This window comes from Dama dama, chromosome 7, assembly GCF_033118175.1.
Source record: "Dama dama isolate Ldn47 chromosome 7, ASM3311817v1, whole genome shotgun sequence".
Taxonomy (NCBI): Eukaryota; Metazoa; Chordata; class Mammalia; order Artiodactyla; family Cervidae; genus Dama; species Dama dama.
The window spans coordinates 32,186,074-32,204,329 of record NC_083687.1 but is presented as its reverse complement, the minus strand read 5'-3'; the positions used below and the strand labels follow the sequence as shown (position 1 = coordinate 32,204,329).

The 18,256-nt window shown below is 41.7% G+C and overlaps 2 protein-coding genes across 3 annotated transcripts; both read left to right on the top strand.

Annotated features, from left to right (window-relative positions):
- Window positions 1-303: 303 nt before the first annotated feature.
- On the top strand, window positions 304-4,243 carry NKAPL (NFKB activating protein like). Its single transcript, XM_061147351.1, has one exon. It carries the CDS (start codon window positions 592-594, stop codon window positions 1,789-1,791), a length of 1,200 nt encoding a protein of 399 aa, XP_061003334.1. The 5' UTR covers window positions 304-591; the 3' UTR covers window positions 1,792-4,243.
- Window positions 4,244-7,356: 3,113 nt separating this feature from the next.
- ZSCAN26 (zinc finger and SCAN domain containing 26) lies at window positions 7,357-18,183 on the top strand. Of its 2 annotated transcripts, XM_061147342.1 has the most exons (5): window positions 7,369-7,457; window positions 10,252-10,330; window positions 11,957-12,438; window positions 12,750-12,867; window positions 16,296-18,183. In XM_061147342.1, the coding sequence occupies exons 3-5, from the start codon at window positions 12,019-12,021 to the stop codon at window positions 17,195-17,197; spliced, it is 1,440 nt and encodes a 479-aa protein (XP_061003325.1). In that variant the 5' UTR covers window positions 7,369-7,457; window positions 10,252-10,330; window positions 11,957-12,018; the 3' UTR covers window positions 17,198-18,183. The 2 variants fall into 2 exon arrangements, with proteins under 2 accessions (XP_061003324.1, XP_061003325.1); XM_061147341.1 differs by lacking the exon at window positions 10,252-10,330 and having other exon boundaries at window positions 7,357-7,457.
- Window positions 18,184-18,256: the final 73 nt, after the last annotated feature.

Sequence of the window (18,256 nt, the reverse complement as noted above, 5' to 3'; positions counted from 1 at the left end):
TGTGAATTTAAGAATACAAATCATAACTCCAGTCTTCACTTAACTCAGGCTGAGCTCAAATTTTTATTTTAAAAGAAGTTCTGGGTTTTGCTTCCAAGTGGGACTTGGTAGTCATTAAAAAACGTATCTCTGCTATGAAAATAGTGGACGAGGTCCTTTTTAAGGGGTAAACAAGAGGAGTGGGAGAAGTAGGGAACCTTCACCAAGGGGTAAAGATAAAGAGAGCCTGAGTGAGAATGGTAGAAGAGAATGGTGTCAAGATGCTTAAAGGCAAATAACCAGGTTGAGAACGGAGTGTTTGAACAGTAGACGGATTCACTGATGCGAATTCCTCTTCTAAATATTCCCACAAGCTCAACTTGGGGAATGTAAATCCCCCAAACAGGCGCTGCCACGCCCCCTTTATCCGCTCTCCAGGAGAGGCCTTCCTGCAGCCTCACCTAAAGAGAGACCTCACAGCCCACACGCGGATAAGATCTTCGCCTGGCAACAGCCGGAAGCGGAAGTCGTGCGCCGGGACGTTGCTAGCGCGCCTGTGTGGGCGAGAATTGCCGGCCAGTCAGGAACGCTGTAGTATGTAAAAACCGGCCCATGGCGCATGTGTCCCAGTCCAACTACCCAGAGGACACCCCGGGCTCTGGGAGACAGCGACGCAGCTCGTCCGAGAGCCCGCCATCCGCGCAGGTCAGACACTCCCCGTGGGGCAGCCGTACTCACTCACGCGACCGCGAAGGCCTCAGGCCTTCGTGGAGTGGTTCGGGTGCCGGAGCTTCTTACCCCTTTAGCCGCTCTGGGTCTCGAGAGCGGACCCCCGGGCTCCGCAGCTACGACTTCTCATCATCTTCTTTCTCCTGTGGAGGGTACCGTTACTATCAACACCACTATGTGGGCGACCGGCAGTGGGCGGAGGACTGTGAGAAAGAGAAGGAGGAGAGCTATCGCCAGAGGCGGCTGAAAGAGAGAGAAAGGATTGGGGAGTTGGGAGCTCCTGAGGTATGGGGGCTGTCTCCAAAGTTTCCTGAGCCAGATTCTGATGAACACACCCCGGTTGAGGATGAAGAGGTAAAGACCAAGAAGAGCAGCAGTTCAGATTCCAGCTCCGAAGAAAAAAGGAAAAAGGCCAGTCGTTCAAAAAATAAGAAAAGAAAGAAAAAATCCAAAAGAAAACATAGGACATATTCTGATAATACTGACAGTCAGTCGGACTCCGACACTATTTCTAGCTCTGATGATGATAAAAAGAGAGCAAAAAAACTCAAGAAGAAAAAGAAACGCAGAGCTAAAAAGCCGAAGAAAAAGAAGACTAAAAAGACTAAAAAAGAATCCAGTGACTCAAGCTGTAAGGATTCAGAAGGGGAGTTGCCAGAAGACATCTGGATTGAGCAGTCAAAGATTGCAGATAACATGGATCTAATAGGTCCAGAGGCACCTATTATACACACCTCTCAAGATGAGAAACCTTTGAACTATGGCCATGCTCTGCTTCCAGGTGAAGGTGCAGCTATGGCTGAGTATGTAAAAGCCGGAAAGCGTATCCCACGAAGAGGTGAAATTGGGTTGACAAGTGAAGAGATTGCTTCTTTTGAATGCTCGGGTTATGTTATGAGTGGTAGCAGGCATCGCAGAATGGAGGCTGTGCGCCTGCGTAAAGAGAATCAGATCTATAGTGCTGATGAGAAGAGAGCCCTTGCATCCTTTAACCAAGAAGAGAGACGGAAGAGAGAGAATAAGATTCTAGCTAGTTTCCGAGAGATGGTGTACCGAAAGACAAAAGGGAAAGATGATAAATAAGGACTTTTGTTCCATAGCAGGACTTTGAACAATTTTATATGACCAAAATTAAAAGGCTTTATGGTGCTACTGTACCAACTGTAAGTTCCTTGAGAAAAAGCTGCTTTTTGAGATTTTTTTAAACTATTTTGTTAATTTTGACTGTAAAAGTAATATGTGTACGTGTTTTTAAAAATATTCAAACACTACAGGAGGAGAGTCAGTGAAATGTGAGTCTTCTACTCCCATCCCTAATCCTTCCCTCCTAAGAAATCTCTTTTTGGCGTTTTCTTTATCTATCCATGAGTCCTGTTTATGCACAAGCATGTGTATTGCAGGATAAAAGTTGGAGCTATTAACCTAAGGTGGTGGTGGTGTTTTCCCTGTTGCTCTGACTTTTCTCTGTTCCAGGGCTTCATTTCCTCATGGAGCCATTCATTACTCAGGGAAAACCAGGAGAACTCCAGAAAGAACAAAGGATTCAATTCAGTGTGTATTTCTGGTTTGCATTTAACAGAATTAAAAGTTAGTTTTATTGGCTCATTTTCCTCTTCTAACTTGTTTCCCTTAAATAATAGGCTGCCAAAGCTCCTGAGTTTGGTTATGTATTTCCTGGTCCACCTGTGAAGAGAGAAGGAAAATTTTTGTGTTGGAATTCCAAATAAGACTACTGAGACTCAGCCAAATTAGATTAGCTTAGGTCACATGCTTCCCCCAGATTTCCCTCCCCCCCATCCTTCCAGATATATCATTGCCCCGGAAGTACAATGACTTACTCCTGCCTACTTGCTCACCTTATGGGCTATGTGAGCAAGGAATGGATACCTGAGTATCCATATTAGAGTAATGTTAGGAAGGCAGGGGTAGGCAACCAACAGGTGCCCACTACAGTTCTGAATGACTTTTTAAAAAATGTATAGTACATGTGCTGAAAGCCAACATTTTCTTGAAAAACTTGTCTTTGACTATCAGAAGGCAAGGACCTGATTGAAAGAGTCCTAGGGTTTACCCATAAAAATAGACATTAAAAAGATAACGATCTAGAGTACTTGGGTATTCCAAGGAGTAGATTAGGTGCCAGCTAGAGGAGGAGGAGAAAGAGCAAAAGGAGGAGGTATAAAGAGACGGTTGGTAGAGCTCATGAGAAGATCAGATCAGGAAGGACCACGTGGACAAGAGAGTTAACGCGGAGAGACTGGCTAGCACCAGTGCTGGAAAAGACATTTAGAGTGAGCTCCACTTGTGGTCTATGATAAGACCTTAATTGTCATCTAGTGATAGCTGAGCAAACTCAGACTTCAGTACAAATGAAAACTATCTAATTTGGATAAGCCCCTTTTCAAACCTCAAGACCCTGGAAAGCCCACAGAGCTGAAAGTGAAAGGATGTGGCTCTAGAATCTGGCAGGGCAGAGTTGATGTAGAAAGGCACTTTTACACCAGTATGTAACTTGACAGACACTGGATCACACTAGCTTGAAATTTTCCCAAAGAGAGTTGTGTGAAAGCCCTCTTGTTAGATATGTATATTTCCATTTATACCACACGATACAGAAGAATCTATACATAGCTTGGAGATGTTTTATATCAATGCATATAAATATATTTTTAATGACTTTATAGTATTCTAATGTTTGGGTGAACCATATTATATCTGATGTTTAAGATGTATTTTGCTATTATACAATACTTGTGAAAATCTTTGTGGATGTATGAGTGTTATCATCTGTAGTGTGCTCATCTAAAAATAGAATTAATTATTGGGTGAAAAAGAATGCTTTGTGTCATCTAAAAATGACCAGTTAGAAGTGGAATTATTGGATCAAAGGGAAGGTATGTACTAATACAAGTGCTTTCCATGTACTAGGCAATATAGCAGATACTAGGGATAAACCAAAAAGCAAATTAGGCTTGATACCTGCCATCATAGAATTTTACATGCTAACTGGGGAGACAGACTTTAAATAGTTAACAGACAAATAATTATAAATTGTAGTATGCTATGAAGAAAAGAAGGGGCTAGAGCCAGAAATGGTGGATGTTTTTGATAGAGTGGTCAAAGTCTAAGAATATTACATTTAACCTCAAAGTGCTTTTAATAGCCATTGTAACATTGCATTCCAAAGAGGATGCACTGGTTTACACACTCACCTGCCAATATTGTATTTCTGAACCTTTTGAATCTGAATCTTTGCCAATCTGATAGGTGAAAATGGCGTTTCATTTTTATTTAAGAATATGGTTGAGTATGTATAATAATTGTAATTCTTTTGTGTGTGTGTGAATTATCCATATTATATATTTGTGTATTTTCCTACTGAGTTTCTGATGTTTTTCTTATTGATCATAAGAACTCTTCATATAATAAATAAATCAGTTTGTTATTACAAAACTTGAAGATACTTCCCCCTTATTTGACTTTTGAATTGCTTTTTTGGGAAACACTTGATCATGTTGCCCGTTAAGCCCTAAAAACTCTAGTAGCCATTCAGTGAATTGTCTTTCTCACGTGAGGAAAAGATACAGCTCAGAAACTGTAGCTCCTAAGTAAACCAAGGTAAGGTTGGTGGACTTCTGTCTCTCTCTCTCTTTTGGCTGCACCAAGCTGCATGCAGGATCTTATTTCCCTCTGCATTGGAAACCTGGTGTCCTGACCCCTGGATCCCTTGGGAATTCCTCGTTTCTTTGCTCTTAACCTAATAAATTCAGCTGCATTTTTATGAAGATAGTTATGAAGTTTCACTGTCAAGCATGAGGGAGGTTTTTTGGTTTGAGATATGTGTATGTGTGTGTTTTTCCATATAAAGGAAGTATCCATCTATTCCTATTTTATTAGGAGTTTCCCCATTTATTCAGAAATGTTTGCTGAATTTTACTAAATGACTTTTTAGCATTTGTAGTTATTAGGCTATTAATATGCTGGTTTTAAAGTTATGGATTTCCTAGAATTAAACTGTTGAGTTAAGTTTATTAAATTCATCTGGAAGTCTTTGATTGTTTAGAACAATGATTGACTACAAATTTTTCTATGTCATAATTCAAAGTAATGAATGAGTATGGGTGGAAGCAGAGAGAATAGTGGAAACAATCATTACAAAAAGATACTTGTATCTCATGGCTATAATGCAGTAGTGCCTCTACTGATCATATAGAAAAGGAAGCTTTTATTTTAAATATCGTGGACCTGGACCTGATGGAAACTATAATATAGATGACCATTTTGTTTACAGAAATGAGGATAATCTTAGAAAATGAAAATCTCAAGTTCAAAAATTGATTTGTTTTATTAGTGAAATGTAGCTCTGTTTTGGTAAAAATGGTATTTTGATTTATTCTCACTTTATCTACCTGTACCGCTTCCAAAAAATACAGCCTATTTAAAAATGCACACCTTGAATTCTTGTTAAAAAGTCCTTCTTTGTCTAGCTTCACTGTGTTTTTATTTTCATGGGATATCCAATGCAATGACAATAATCTCAGCCTTGATAATATGAGTGACATTTAAGCCAACCATGGTAGGGAGTTTGAAAGTGGGAATAAATGAATTAGGATATATTTGCTTCCTTTTAAAATTGAAATTTATGTTTACCTCTTGTATAATTTTTTTGAGGGAAAGCTCTTGAAAAAAAATGAGATACGTATTTTCCCTTCAGGACAGAATTATTAACTTTTAATTAGTAAAATATTCACATTGATTGGATTTGTGACCCTAAGGAAAAGTTTTTAAGTATATACATTTTACTTTAACTTTTTTTAAAGTTAAACTTTTAAAAGATATTTTAAAGTTTTTGACACACAAGGGGAAAAAGAACTCTCCTGATAATGGAATTTTTTTTTCTGTTACGATCATTTCAGGCTTGAAACAATATGAATTGTGTGATAAAACAATGGTTGGTAAGATATTTGTTTCAAAATTACCAACTGATTAAACCAGTTTGTTCAGATTTTTTAAAGGGTTTATTTTGTTCACAGATAATAAAAATACAGTTTGTGATGATGTGGGCAAAATAGGGAATACTTCTGTTTTCTTTGGCACAATTTATTTTGGTAGTGACACCACCCTATCCCCCACCCCTACCCCTCACATACTTTGCAGAGAATAATGGTTGATTTATTCTCTCCCATGGTAATAGACTGTAATTGAGGAGGACCCTATGGGATCTTCCTGGTACAGATACCTCCCTCCTACCCTCTGCTGTAGCTCCTCTCTGATGTACGTAGATAATAGTATCTGATGCACTCTCCTGGGTTGTTTTACAGATGCTAACATTACCACCAAAGGGAAGAACTGCAATACTTGATGATCCATGCCTCTAGACCTACAGGCCCTAAGTACCCATAAAGGTGACTCAGACTGCCTTATTGCCTGGGTAAAGAATCTGCCTGCAACGCAGGAGACCGGGTTTGGATCCCTGGATTGGGTAGACTCCCTGAAGAAGGGTATGGCTACCCACTCCAGTTATTCTTGCCTGGAGAATTTCATGGACAGAGGAGCCTGACAGGCTACAGTCCATAGGGTTGCAAAGACTTGGACACAACTGAACAACTAATACTTAACTCAGTAGTAATGATGTTAACTGCTCTGTTACCTCAACACCAACCAGAGAACTGTGCAAGAGCTGATCAGGTTCCTGACAACCCTGCCTCCCTCACCTGACTTTTAAAAAATGCTTTGGTGAAACCCTTTGAGGAATTGGGGGTATTTTTGAGCACACACCAAGAGTTTTTCTTGCTTGGTCCTGCAATAAACCTCTCTGCTCCAAAATGCCCACATTTTTATTTCTTTGGCCTACTGCATCTGGCACACAACCTTTCATTTGGTAACATTCCTTAATTTTTTGTTACCTTAAACCTTGCAAATATACATTCATTGTATATTTGCATATGTACATACATACATGTTCAACTTAAAAACACTTTTACATTTATTTTTGCCACTGTATTTGATAACTTTTTAAATTGGGGAGAATGGTAAAATATGTGTCCGTGTCTTAATTATGTGAGTGAGCAAAGTGGAATACCAGCTGTGATAACACTAAAATGAGCTGGCCTGTTTCCATGCGTGTGTATGTGTGCTCAGTCGTGTCCAACTCTTTGCAACCCCATGGTCTAAGGGCCACCAGGTTCTGCTGTCCATGGGATTTCCCAGGCAAGAATAGTGGAGTGGGTTGCCATTTCCTACTCCAGAGGATCAAACTTGGGTCTCGAAAGTCTCCTGCATTAGCAGGGGGATTACCCTAAGGTTGGTGATGGACAGGGAAGCCTGGGTGCGGCAGTCCATGGGGTTGCAAAGAATTGGACACGACTGAGCAACTGAACTGAACTGAGGGCAACCTGGAAACCCCGAAACACGCAAGGTTTGACGAATTTGCGTGTCATCTACATGAATGAAATAAATTTCGGGTTAAAATTTTAAGAAATCTAAAAACACACCTGGAGGCCCCTCACAGCCTCGGGGCACCCCTCCCTACCTCTGGACTCCGAGCGCGCTCAATCAACCAGCCTGAATTTGGCCTCCTCCTGGGAGGCGGGGGCAGGAGGCCGGAGCAGGAGGCCATCGAGCCGCAGTCCTCCAGCATTCCTAGAGCGACGGTCAAGTGCGCCGCGGAGCGAGAGCGGCTGCTCAGTAAAGAGCTAGCTAACAAGCTGCTTGAAAGCTTTTGGCTTTTCCCGTGGGTCCTTGGAGGGGTGAGTGGTGATTGTGCTCCAGTATGGGGAATAACTGCGGCCCGTGGGCTGGGGAGCAGCTGATTCCTTGTGGGTGCGAAGAAGCCTTACCCAATGGAGGAGACGTGTGGACTCTGAAGGGGGGAGGACGGGAGATGTCAATCTTGGGGCCTAGGAGAGGACTGATGCTGTGGTTCTTGTTATAGAGGCACAATCTTCTGCGTGTGTGTGTGTGTGTGTGTGTATACTAGCGGCCCATAGTGAAGTTGGAAATCCAAGTATAACTTTACAGTCAGCTCTCTCTACTCACAGGGCCACATTGCAGATTTGGCCTATTTGAAAAAAAAGAAATCCATGTATAAGTGGACCCATGTAGTTCACTGTCCTGTTGTTTAAGGATCAGCTGCAGCAGGATTGGCGTTTTGGATTCTAAATCCTGTTTTGACAAATAAGTATCAGCTGGGAGTGATACTATATAACAGCGAACTGAGTTTGGAACCTAATTGAGCACAGCCACTGAGTCAGGCTTTTTCATACTGATTCAGAAGTGTGTGCCAACAATTGGCAGATACTATTTCACTTATCTCTAGAGTCATTCAAGAGTCAAAATCAACAGTCCCCACATACCAAGAGCCTGTTCAAAAGATTGATGGTATAATTCTCTGAGTTTTGTTTTGTTTTTTAAGGTTGTGCTGGGTCTTCATTGCTGGGCGTGGGGGGTACTCTTCGTTGCAGTGCATGGGCTTCTCATTGAGGTGGTTTCTCTTGTTATGGAGCACAAGCTCAAGGGCACATGGGCTTCAGTAGTGCAGCTTTGGGCTCAATAGTTGCCGTTCCTGGGCCCCAGAGCACAGGCGCAACAGTTGTGGGACACAGGCTTAGTTGCTCCGAGGCATGTGGGGTCTTCCCAGACCAGGGATTGAACCCATGTCTCCTGCATTGGCACGCGGATTCTTAACCACTGAGCCACCAGGGAAGCCTCTCTGAGTTCATTTTGACATGTTGCGTTTGATAGGCTTTTGTAAGGTGTCCAGGAACCGGATAGCCAGAAGAAAAATCTGTCACTCTTGAGAGGTCTGGGCGGAAAAATAAGGAAATCATTGGCATAAAGATAGTAATTGAACTTACAAACATACCTGTCCTCTATGTTACCCTCTGCTAGCTTAGGTCCTATTTCTCCTTTTCCTTTTAATGTCCTGTTTTTTGAAAGAGTAATTTTTGCTTACTTGTGCCATTTTTCCCATTTTCCTGTGGCTGGGTGATGTTCTCCCTATCCAATGACCAGAATTGCCTTTACAGAGGTTGCAGTGACCTCTGTTTGTTTGGTTTTTTTAAAATAATATTTATTTAAATAAAATTTATTTGCCTGTGCTGTGTCTTAGTTTTGACATGCTGGATCTTCCAGATGTGGCATATGGGATCTAGTGCTCCGACCAGGGATTGAACTTAGGACCCCTGCATTTATTGTGAAGGGTCTTGGCTGTTGGACTGTCAGGGAAGTCACTGACTTGTTTTTGTTTTTGTTTGTGTGTTTTTTAGAAATACTGATATAGTTATGGGCTTCCCAGATGATTTAGCGGTAAAGAATTCACCTGCAGTGCAGGAGGTGCAAGAGACATGGGTTTGATTCCTGGGTCAGGAAGATCCTCTGGAGGGAGGACATGGCAGCCTGCTCCAGTATTCTTGCCTGGAAAATCCTGTGGATAGAGAAGCCTGGCAGGCTACAGTCCATAGGGTTGCAAAGAGTCGGATGCTACTGAGTACGGTATAGCTATGGACAAGGAGACATGGCAAGTTTTGGGGTTTTCTGTTTGTTTTGGTTTTTATTTTTGGCTGTGATGGGTCTTCATTGCTGCATGCAAGGCTTTCTCTAGTTGCAGTGAGTGAGGACTACTGTCTCGTTGAGATGCCCTGGCTTCTCATTGCTGTGGCTGCTGGTTGTGGAGCACGCTCTCTCCGGTGAGGGCTCCGTTGTTATGGAGATTGGGCTTAGTTGCCCCAAGACCTGTGGGATCTTCCCAGAGCAGGCGGATTCTTAATAACTGGACCACCAGGGAAGCCCCTTTTTTAAATAAGTGCATATGTTAAGTTGTAGGTGAACTCATCTTACTGAAACATTTTACTCTTGAGGCTGCCTCTTTAAATTCCAGTTAGAAATCAGTTAGTTACTATTCTTTTTGGGGGGAGGTGGGGTGGTTCCAGTGCTAACCAAAAAACTTGCTAAACAAGTTCTAAAAGAGCTGTATTTAGTTATTATTCTTTATAATTACATATTATCTCATTTACCTCAAAACATGTCTCTGAATTAGGTATTATCTTCATTTTACAAATGAGTAAACAGTGTAGTGACAGAATTGGATTGGAACCCAGGCCAGTCTGAGGCTCAGGCTCTTTCCACCACTCCATACCTATAGAAATAGATCCCCTTGTCTCCTGGATTCTACTGTCTTTGTTTTTGTACCTTTCTGGTTGTTCTTCTTTCTTCTCTTCCTTACATGTAGGTGTTTCCCAGGTTCCAGCCCCACTTAGCATTTCCTCAGCCGTAACTAACAACTAGCCTGAACATGTGAGGTTTTCCAACAGCTCTGTGCTCAGATTTTTCTCTGTCTGGAAAACCCTTTCCATATTTTCTTGTCTGACTTTCACATGTCTTTTAAGAGTCAGAAGGGCTCACCTTCAAGAGGCCTTTTCTGACCTGCTAATGGGGATTAACTGTCTTACCACTGAGCTCTGCTAGCATCCTGTGTCTACCTTCACCGTGGCACTTAATACATTTAACTGTAATTGCTTATTTACTTGATTTCTTGTGGGGCAGAGATCTATAGAGGCCAGAGGTTCTTTCATCTCTGTATCTCCAGCAACTAAAAGAGTGTGGTACCTAGACAATAAATGAGGTAAGTTGTGAACATCCTTATGTTCTTTTTTTTTTTTTTTTTTCATCCTTATGTTCTTTTAGTTAATTCTGATGATTGGCTTTAATGAATGAACATACGAACAGCTTTATTCATTTTGTGTCTTTTTTCTCCCTCTCAACATTTGGAGAATTTTCAAATCTACTGAAAAGTTGTAAGAATAGTATGGTCAATACTATATACCCCTCATATAGCAGCTTTTGTCAACTTCCTACTACGTTTGTGTTTTTTCTCTCTCCCTTTCTCCACATACCTCTCCACAGACTCTCCGTGCAACATTTGAAAATAAGTACCATCTCCTGAGAATAAGGCTATTCTCTTACATGATCACAAAACTGCATCCCACCCGAGGAGACTCTCAGATCTGCACACTTCTGTGAAGGGCCAGAATAGCTGAGCTTTGCAGGTGGTACAGTCTCTGTGGTAATGCCAGTTGATCCTTGAACAAAAGGGTTTGAACTACAGGGGTCCACTTATACGTGGGTTTTTCCAGTACATATAGTACATGTATTTTCATTTTACAGATCTTTAGGTGGGGGAAAGTTTGTGTTTGGTTAGAAATCATGTGGAGCCAAAAGAACTAGAGTTTGAGTCCTGATCCTGTTGAAGCTGTTTTAGCTTCTTACCCTTGCTCACCTATCAGTTCATTTTTTGCAGCAGAGATAGTAAGTAGCACACAGATTTTTGGATTTTTGACTGAGCAGGGATCAGTGCCCCATTGTTTAAGTCCTCAGTCCTGCTAGTGTATTTCTGAAAGCAGATGTAAACACTGTCTACCAAATGGGTTTGGCTGTATTCCAGTAAGAAAAAAATCAATCTTCCCTGTTGGTTCAGTGGGTAAAGAGTCTGCCTTCAATGTGGGAGACTCTGGTTTGATCCCTGCTTCCAGTAAAACTTTAGGTACAAATACAGCCTTCAGGCTCTATTTGGTTTGCCTATATATTATTCAGATTTCTGAATTCTTCTAAACATTTGTGTTTTTTTTTTACTCAAGAGCAAATTTTACTTGTTACGTTTTGCTGTATCTCTTTAATCTAGAGAAATACCTTTCCCACACTCTTTATTTTAATGAAATTGGTGTTTTGAAAAGTGCATACCTCGTAGATAAGCTGCATTCTGGACATCTCTGAAAGTTTCCTTATTATTAGATTCATGTTAAACAGGTCTAGTAAAAATGCTGCATAAGTGATTAAGGCACGAGGTCAGTTATCTTCCTCTTGGTGTTGCTAGGTTTCATTTGACTGCTGGATAGTGCCATTCTTCCCTTTGTAATTCGTAAGCACTCAGTGTGGTGATTCTTTGAGGCTGAGATTATCCTTTCCCCTTACTCCTTTTTATCCAGTGATTTCACCCATTTGTGGTCCTTGATTGAATCAGTTATTTCATTAAGGGCTACAGAATCGTGATTTTTCAAATCTGTTATTTATGCTGTTAGCTGGCGATCTTTGGTAAAGCAGTCTTCTCCTTTTGTATGGTTGTTTCAGAGAGAGAAGAAATGGGTAGTAATTATTGGAAATGTATAAATCCAACAAAGGGGTATTGCTATTGCAGTTATTATCATAACTACTACTATTACTGTTTCTGTGATTCTTGTTATTACATTTTCAGGGGTATCCCTGAGGAGGCAGTCAAAAGAAAGTTGCCCAAAATAGAGCAGTCTGAAGGTGGGGATGGCGACAGCCTGGGGCACCATTCCTTCCCTGGCTCCTGTGAACCCGAAGAAGGAGGGGCTTCGGGTGGTGAAGGCGGATCACCTCTCTGCTCGGGAACAGGGAGTCAAGCTGCAGGGAAACGGCAGAGGCTTCGGGCAGGAGCCCTTGTGCAAGCAGTTCAGGCAGTTGCGCTATGAAGAGACCACAGGACCTCGAGAGGCGCTGAGCCGGCTCCGGGAGCTCTGCCGACAATGGCTACAGCCTGAGACCCACACCAAGGAGCAGATCCTGGAGCTGCTGGTGCTGGAGCAGTTCCTGACCATCCTGCCCGAGGAGCTCCAGGCCCGGTTGCGGGAGCATCACCCAGAGAGCGGGGAAGACGCGGTGGTGTTCCTGGAGGATTTGCAGCCGGAGCTGGGAGGAACAGGACAACAGGAGGTAAGGGTCAGGTGTGCCCTTTTGCAAGAAAGCAGGAGTTGACACGCTGGGCCAGAGCCGTGGCCCTGACTTCAGCAGTGGGAGGATGCTCAGCTGGGGCTCAGTTTCTTTGCAGTCTGGTTGTTTCTTGCGAAGCTCTTACCTCAGCCACCCTGCCTCTGCTAGGAGGAAACTGAATGTGGAGCCTCCAGGTTCTCCAGCCTCTTTACTTTGCCCTTCTGTGGTTTCTCTTCGCTTCCTTTTCTAAACACTGAAGTGTTTTTCTGCATAGCAGTTTCCTTCTAAACCCATGTATACCTAATCACCCCTAGGACCCAAACCAGGCGAAGAAACAGGAAGTGCTCGTGGAGGAGACAGCGCCTGGAAAAGCCGAGCCGGAGCGGCAGGTCCAGCCTGAAGGTGACGTCCCACAGCCGGAGGGAGAGAAGGGTAAGAAGACTGCATCTTTGCATGCGAGATGTGGCGGGCTTTGTGGTTCTGCCCAGAGGCCTGGCTCAGCACCCTTGGCATTTTGCTTTTTTGTTTTTGTTTTGAGTCAGGTTTATTGAGGTTAGTTTGCATGCAGTAAAATTCACTCTTTGTAAGTGTACAGGCCAATGAGTTTTCACAAACATGAAATAATTACAGTTGTCTAATCATCACCACAATCAAGACAGAAAAGTTTCCATCTCCCCAGACATTTCCTTTTTCCCTAACCCTTGTTTCTGTTTTTGAGCGTTTCTAGTTTGGGTATTTTCTGTTTAATTAAAACTGAATCCTTCTCCTGTGTGAACCTTTACCTTCCTCTTCTCCCCGTTACTTTGGGGGCAGGGGTGTGAATTAAAACAGAGTGCTTGTTTCTCTCCCAAGGGAGAGAATTCCAGCCGCATGATTCACTACTTATTTTTTCTTACCACCTTCCAGTTGTTGTAAATGACTACTGCCTTTTATTTCTAAATGTTGTGTGGATTTTCTTTCTTTCTTTTTCTTTTGTTTTTTTTTTTTTTTTTGCTCTAGCCTCTGAAATCTCTCTTTCTAATTTCTATCCCTTTCATTCTTCTCCTCTTTCCAGTCTGATACAAGCCCTGTTTCTCTTTTTTGTTTTACCGTCTGTCATCTTGGTGCTTCTGCTAAAGTTAAATTACCTCTTGTTCATTCTCCGCCATTTTAACACAAATTCATTACTGTTGCTCCCCTCCTTGAAGACCTTCAATGAACTAAGAAACAACCCACCACCTTCAATCACTCCCAATAACTCTTAACAGAAGCCTCACCTGGCATGTTCCGGCACTTGGAGACCTTGCAGCCTCGTGTTCCCTGACATAACCAGCTTGCCCCAGTTTGCTGGAGACTTTTCATTCCGACTGTTCCATGTGCTAGGAAACCCCTCATTCCCAGACACACTGGGACAATTAGTCATCCTTGGTTCCATCGGCTGTCATGTGTGTTTCTCCTCATGCTGAATCCATTTCCCATTTGCTTCTTGTCTGTCTGGAATACTTTTTCCTCACTCTCCCTGGCTAATTCCTACTCCTTCTTCACAGCTAGCTTAGATATTGCTTTCTCGGTCCTTCCTAAATCCCTCCAAGTCTAGATCAATTTCCCCACATCTGCTGCTAAAGCTACCATAGAACTGACCGTATTATATTAGAATTGCTGGTTTACTTCTCCTTTCCTCCTGCCAGACCCAAAGGACAGGGCTTTGTTTTGTCTCCTGAGTCTGCTACCATCCCTCGCCTAGAGGAGACCTTCAGTATATATCTATTTGATGAATGGCTGATTTCAATTGTAAAGCCTTCTTTTACTTACTACCTGGTTCCCCTGCAGTTTCTGAGTCTGCTTCAAAATTCCTTTTCTTCTGGAAGCTTTCTGAGTAAAGTAGCCAAAAGAGAGAGGTCTACTTTTTCTAAACAGCCTTGCAGAAATGAACTTATGTAATCAATGACGGGTATATATTTTAAATACAAAAAGTAGATTTAGCAACAGTAGATTCTTGAAATTGTTCCTTACCTTCTAGATCTGTTGAAAAATGTTATTTTACACTCAAAGTTCAGGTTGTTTTTCAGTGTTGGAGGCCCCTGCATTCCCTTTTAGTTGTGTGTGTCATTCTGTCCTCATGGAAAAGACTATTCTCTCACTCCCTCCCCATGGGGCTATTCATCCTCCTGCCAAAGGCCTTTACACCCAATCAGGTTTCTAATGTTTCTACTCTGCCTGCCCAACATGTGCTTTTACTTTCTCTGATACCTCCTCCCCCCACCCTTCATTTTCACTTTCTCATTTGCTCTCACTTTTGAAATGTTCTGCTTGCTGTCTTTATCTTGCTCACACAGAGTAAGCTTCATTTGTTTGTTATTAGTGCTGCTTAGACTCTCTCTCTCCCTCTTCTATTTTCCCCATCCACTCCTCCTTTCACTCTCACTCTCTCATTTACTCTCATTTCCATCCCATTCATGCTCCGATCTGCTATTCCCTCTCACCCTCTCCCTGGTGTCTGAGCTAAGTTTTTATTCAGCAAACATTGTTTATTATCTCTTCTGTGCCACATCTATAAGCAAATTATTAAAGCAATGAACTATAATGGATCTACTGAACCACACAGGAAAGCAGTTACTGCTGTCCAAGGAGATCAGGAAAGGCTAAGACATTTTTGTAGACTTCATGTTGCCCTCAAGGTCTTGTGGCCCAATGTTTTTTTGATTTATTGGTGAGGACACTGAGCCCAGAGGATTTAAATCACCTAAGAAACACAGCTAATCAGTGATAAAATTGGCACCCTGTCTTCATTTCCAGTTCATTTCTTCATTTCTGATGCTATCCCTTTCTCTTATTTGGCCTGGGTATTTAATTCACCTAGCTTTCTAATTTCCACATGGCAGACCGTTATCAAGAACATACAGCCATCAGCTGTATGAATCAGTTATGAATCAGTTGTATATATATCCACACTTATAAATTTTTTATTGGTGTCTAGTTGATTTCCAATGTCATGTTAGTCTCAGGTATATAGTTTGGTGAATCAGTTAATGCATATTCATATGTCTCTTCTTTTTTGGATTCTTTTCCCACACAGGCCATTACAGAGTAGAGTTCCCTGTGCTATATAGTAGGTCCTTGTTTGTTTAATCTCACTTTTAAATACTTTGAATTGTATGTTCTTTTCAAATCCTGCAATTCTATATGCCTTTTCTTCAATTTTTTGACCAGTGATCTCATCATTTTGCCTAAATGAACTGAAGTTTTTTAAGTAATATAGCCATTATAAATTATTCAAATACTTAAGTTGTATAATATGTTCTTGTTTCCTGATTTTAGCAAAAAGCTCTCAAAGGTAAAATTGCAACAGTCATTTTTTTTCTTCTGTGTTGCTGCTATGCCTGGCACAAACTTTACGTTATTTTCCCACTACTTGTTTATAATTCTGTCTCTCCTTTCAAAAAAGAGTTCATAAAAAATAAGTAAGTTTTTATCCTACTTGATAACCTCAGTGCCTACAGTAATGACTGGCATTTAGGATGGGTTTAGGAAGGAAGGAGTGAAGGCAGGGAAATGTTCAGTATTTTCTTCACTGAAGCCATAAGCAGATTTTAAAAAAAAAGAGAACATAGAACTAACTTTTCTCTGTATGTATATATGCATATATATCACATGATTAACTTCAAACCATTTAGAATAAGTTGTCTCTCACCATAATCCTCCCAAAGCAGCCACTGGGAAACATTTTCCTATGTATCATTCCGTGTATGTTCTGTGCAAACACAAGCATGCACATTTCCATTTTGCACACGTGGCTTAATTCAGTTTTATCCCCCTAATTGCAAATTCCTTTTCCTGAGCACCAAAAACAAGTAATTGGTATTATGTACTTAATGTTTCAGGTGAGGAGAAAAGGATTGAGAATGGGAAGTTGGTTGTAGAGACAGACTCCTGTGGAAGAGTGGAATCATCTGGGAAACCATCTGAACCCATGGAGGTTCATTACAAGGACTCTAACTTGGATAGGCAGCAGGCTGAGCCCAAGGAGAAGACTCACTGTAAATGCCCAGAATGCGGGCAGGGGTTCATCCAGCACTCAGACCTGATTAAGCATGAAAGTTCACACACGAAAGAAAAGCTCTGTGAAGCTGAAGTGTGTCAGAGTTCTAGTCTTCCTGGACATCAGAAAATCTGCTCTAGAGAAAAAGGTCATCAGTGTCATGAATGTGGGAAAGCCTTTCAGAGAAGTTCACACCTTGTCAGACATCAGAAAATCCATCTTGGTGAGAAGCCTTATCAGTGCAAGGAGTGTGGAAAAGTCTTTAGCCAGAATGCAGGCCTTTTGGAACATCTCAGAATCCATACTGGAGAGAAACCTTATCTATGTATCCACTGTGGAAAGAACTTTCGGCGCAGCTCCCACCTTAATCGACACCAGAGAATTCACAGTCAGGAGGAGCCCTGTCAGTGCAAAGAGTGTGGGAAAACCTTTAGTCAGGCCCTTCTCCTCACCCACCATCAGAGAATCCACAGCCACTCCAAAAGCCACCAGTGTAACGAGTGTGGAAAAGCCTTCAGTTTGACTTCAGACCTTATTCGACACCACAGGATTCACACTGGAGAAAAACCTTTCAAGTGTACTATTTGCCAGAAAGCCTTCCGATTGAACTCACATCTCGCTCAGCATGTGAGAATCCACAATGAGGAAAAACCCTACAAGTGTAATGAATGTGGAGAAGCCTTCAGGCAGAGGTCCGGTCTTTTTCAACATCAGAGATATCACCACAAAGACAGACTGGCTTGATGAAGTGTCCTCTCCTTATGGACCATCAGAGACAGTACGTTAATAAGCAGCACTTCAGGAAAAGTCATTCTAGCCAATTCTGGCAGAGAACTTGGGGGCCAAGTTGAAGGCTTTCTGCCTGCACGCTTATTTTCCTTGTAGTCAGCTTTGGGCCTCAATATTTTGACCCTAGATGGTACTGTGGGATCAAAGGTAAAAGCATTCTTCGCTGCAGGACTTCTCAGAGCCTTTAATATGATAAATGTGTAGTTATATGTCTCCAAGTAGCAGAGAGCCTCATGATCAAGGGCTTGAAGTCATCAATGCGTCAAGTGTGTATAGATTTATAGGTTTAAGCAGAAAAGAGGGTTGATATTTTTGCACATGCTGCAGCAGCAGTCTCCTATACCAAAAAAAAAAAAAAAAATGACTTTGGAATACCACACTGAAAGGTACCTTTAAAAATTTTTTTTTTTTTTTTGCTGCATTGCACAGCACATGGGATCTTAGTTCTCCGACCAGGATCAAACCCATGCCCCCTGCATTGGGAGCGCAGACTTCCACTGGACTGCCAGGGAAGCCCCTCAAAGGTATCTTAAAGCGCAGGTTATTAATGGTGAACTTTTTTCCCCACTGATTTTACTACCCCATTCCCTACCCCAATCACCAGAAGCATTTTGGAAAGCAATGATGATTTAATTTTACCATTTCTCAGCCCCATCCCTGCCGTATATATCTCACTGATTCAAATTAGAAACTAAAGTTTTATTTAGACTATGGAAGAGATTTGGTAAATTATTTGAATGAACCAGGCTGAATTAATCCAAGTAGCAACTATCTTACTTGATAACTTCAGTGTTAGTATAGTGGCTGCTGCATAGAAACTTTGATAAATGTTTGGGGAAAGAAATTGGATTTTTTTTCCTTTAATATTGATGATGTAATTTTAAAATGCTGTTTGTTCTGGAATTTTGAAAGTCAAGTAATAAAATCAGCTTGGAAGAGATCATGATCATCACATTGTGAATGCCAAAATGTCATGGTAATGGTGAAGACTAGTAAGCTTAGGGGGGTCTGACT

Bases quoted from the DNA above. Each gene is read 5' to 3' on its own strand.
- NKAPL (XM_061147351.1), top strand. From the start codon at position 592: ATGGCGCATGTGTCCCAGTCCAACTACCCAGAGGACACCCCGGGCTCT.
- ZSCAN26 (XM_061147341.1), top strand. From the start codon at position 12,019: ATGGCGACAGCCTGGGGCACCATTCCTTCCCTGGCTCCTGTGAACCCG. The intron at 12,439-12,749 runs GTAAGGGTCAGG...AATCACCCCTAG, and splicing joins GAGGAACAGGACAACAGGAG to GACCCAAACCAGGCGAAGAA. The intron at 12,868-16,295 runs GTAAGAAGACTG...TTAATGTTTCAG, and splicing joins ACAGCCGGAGGGAGAGAAGG to GTGAGGAGAAAAGGATTGAG.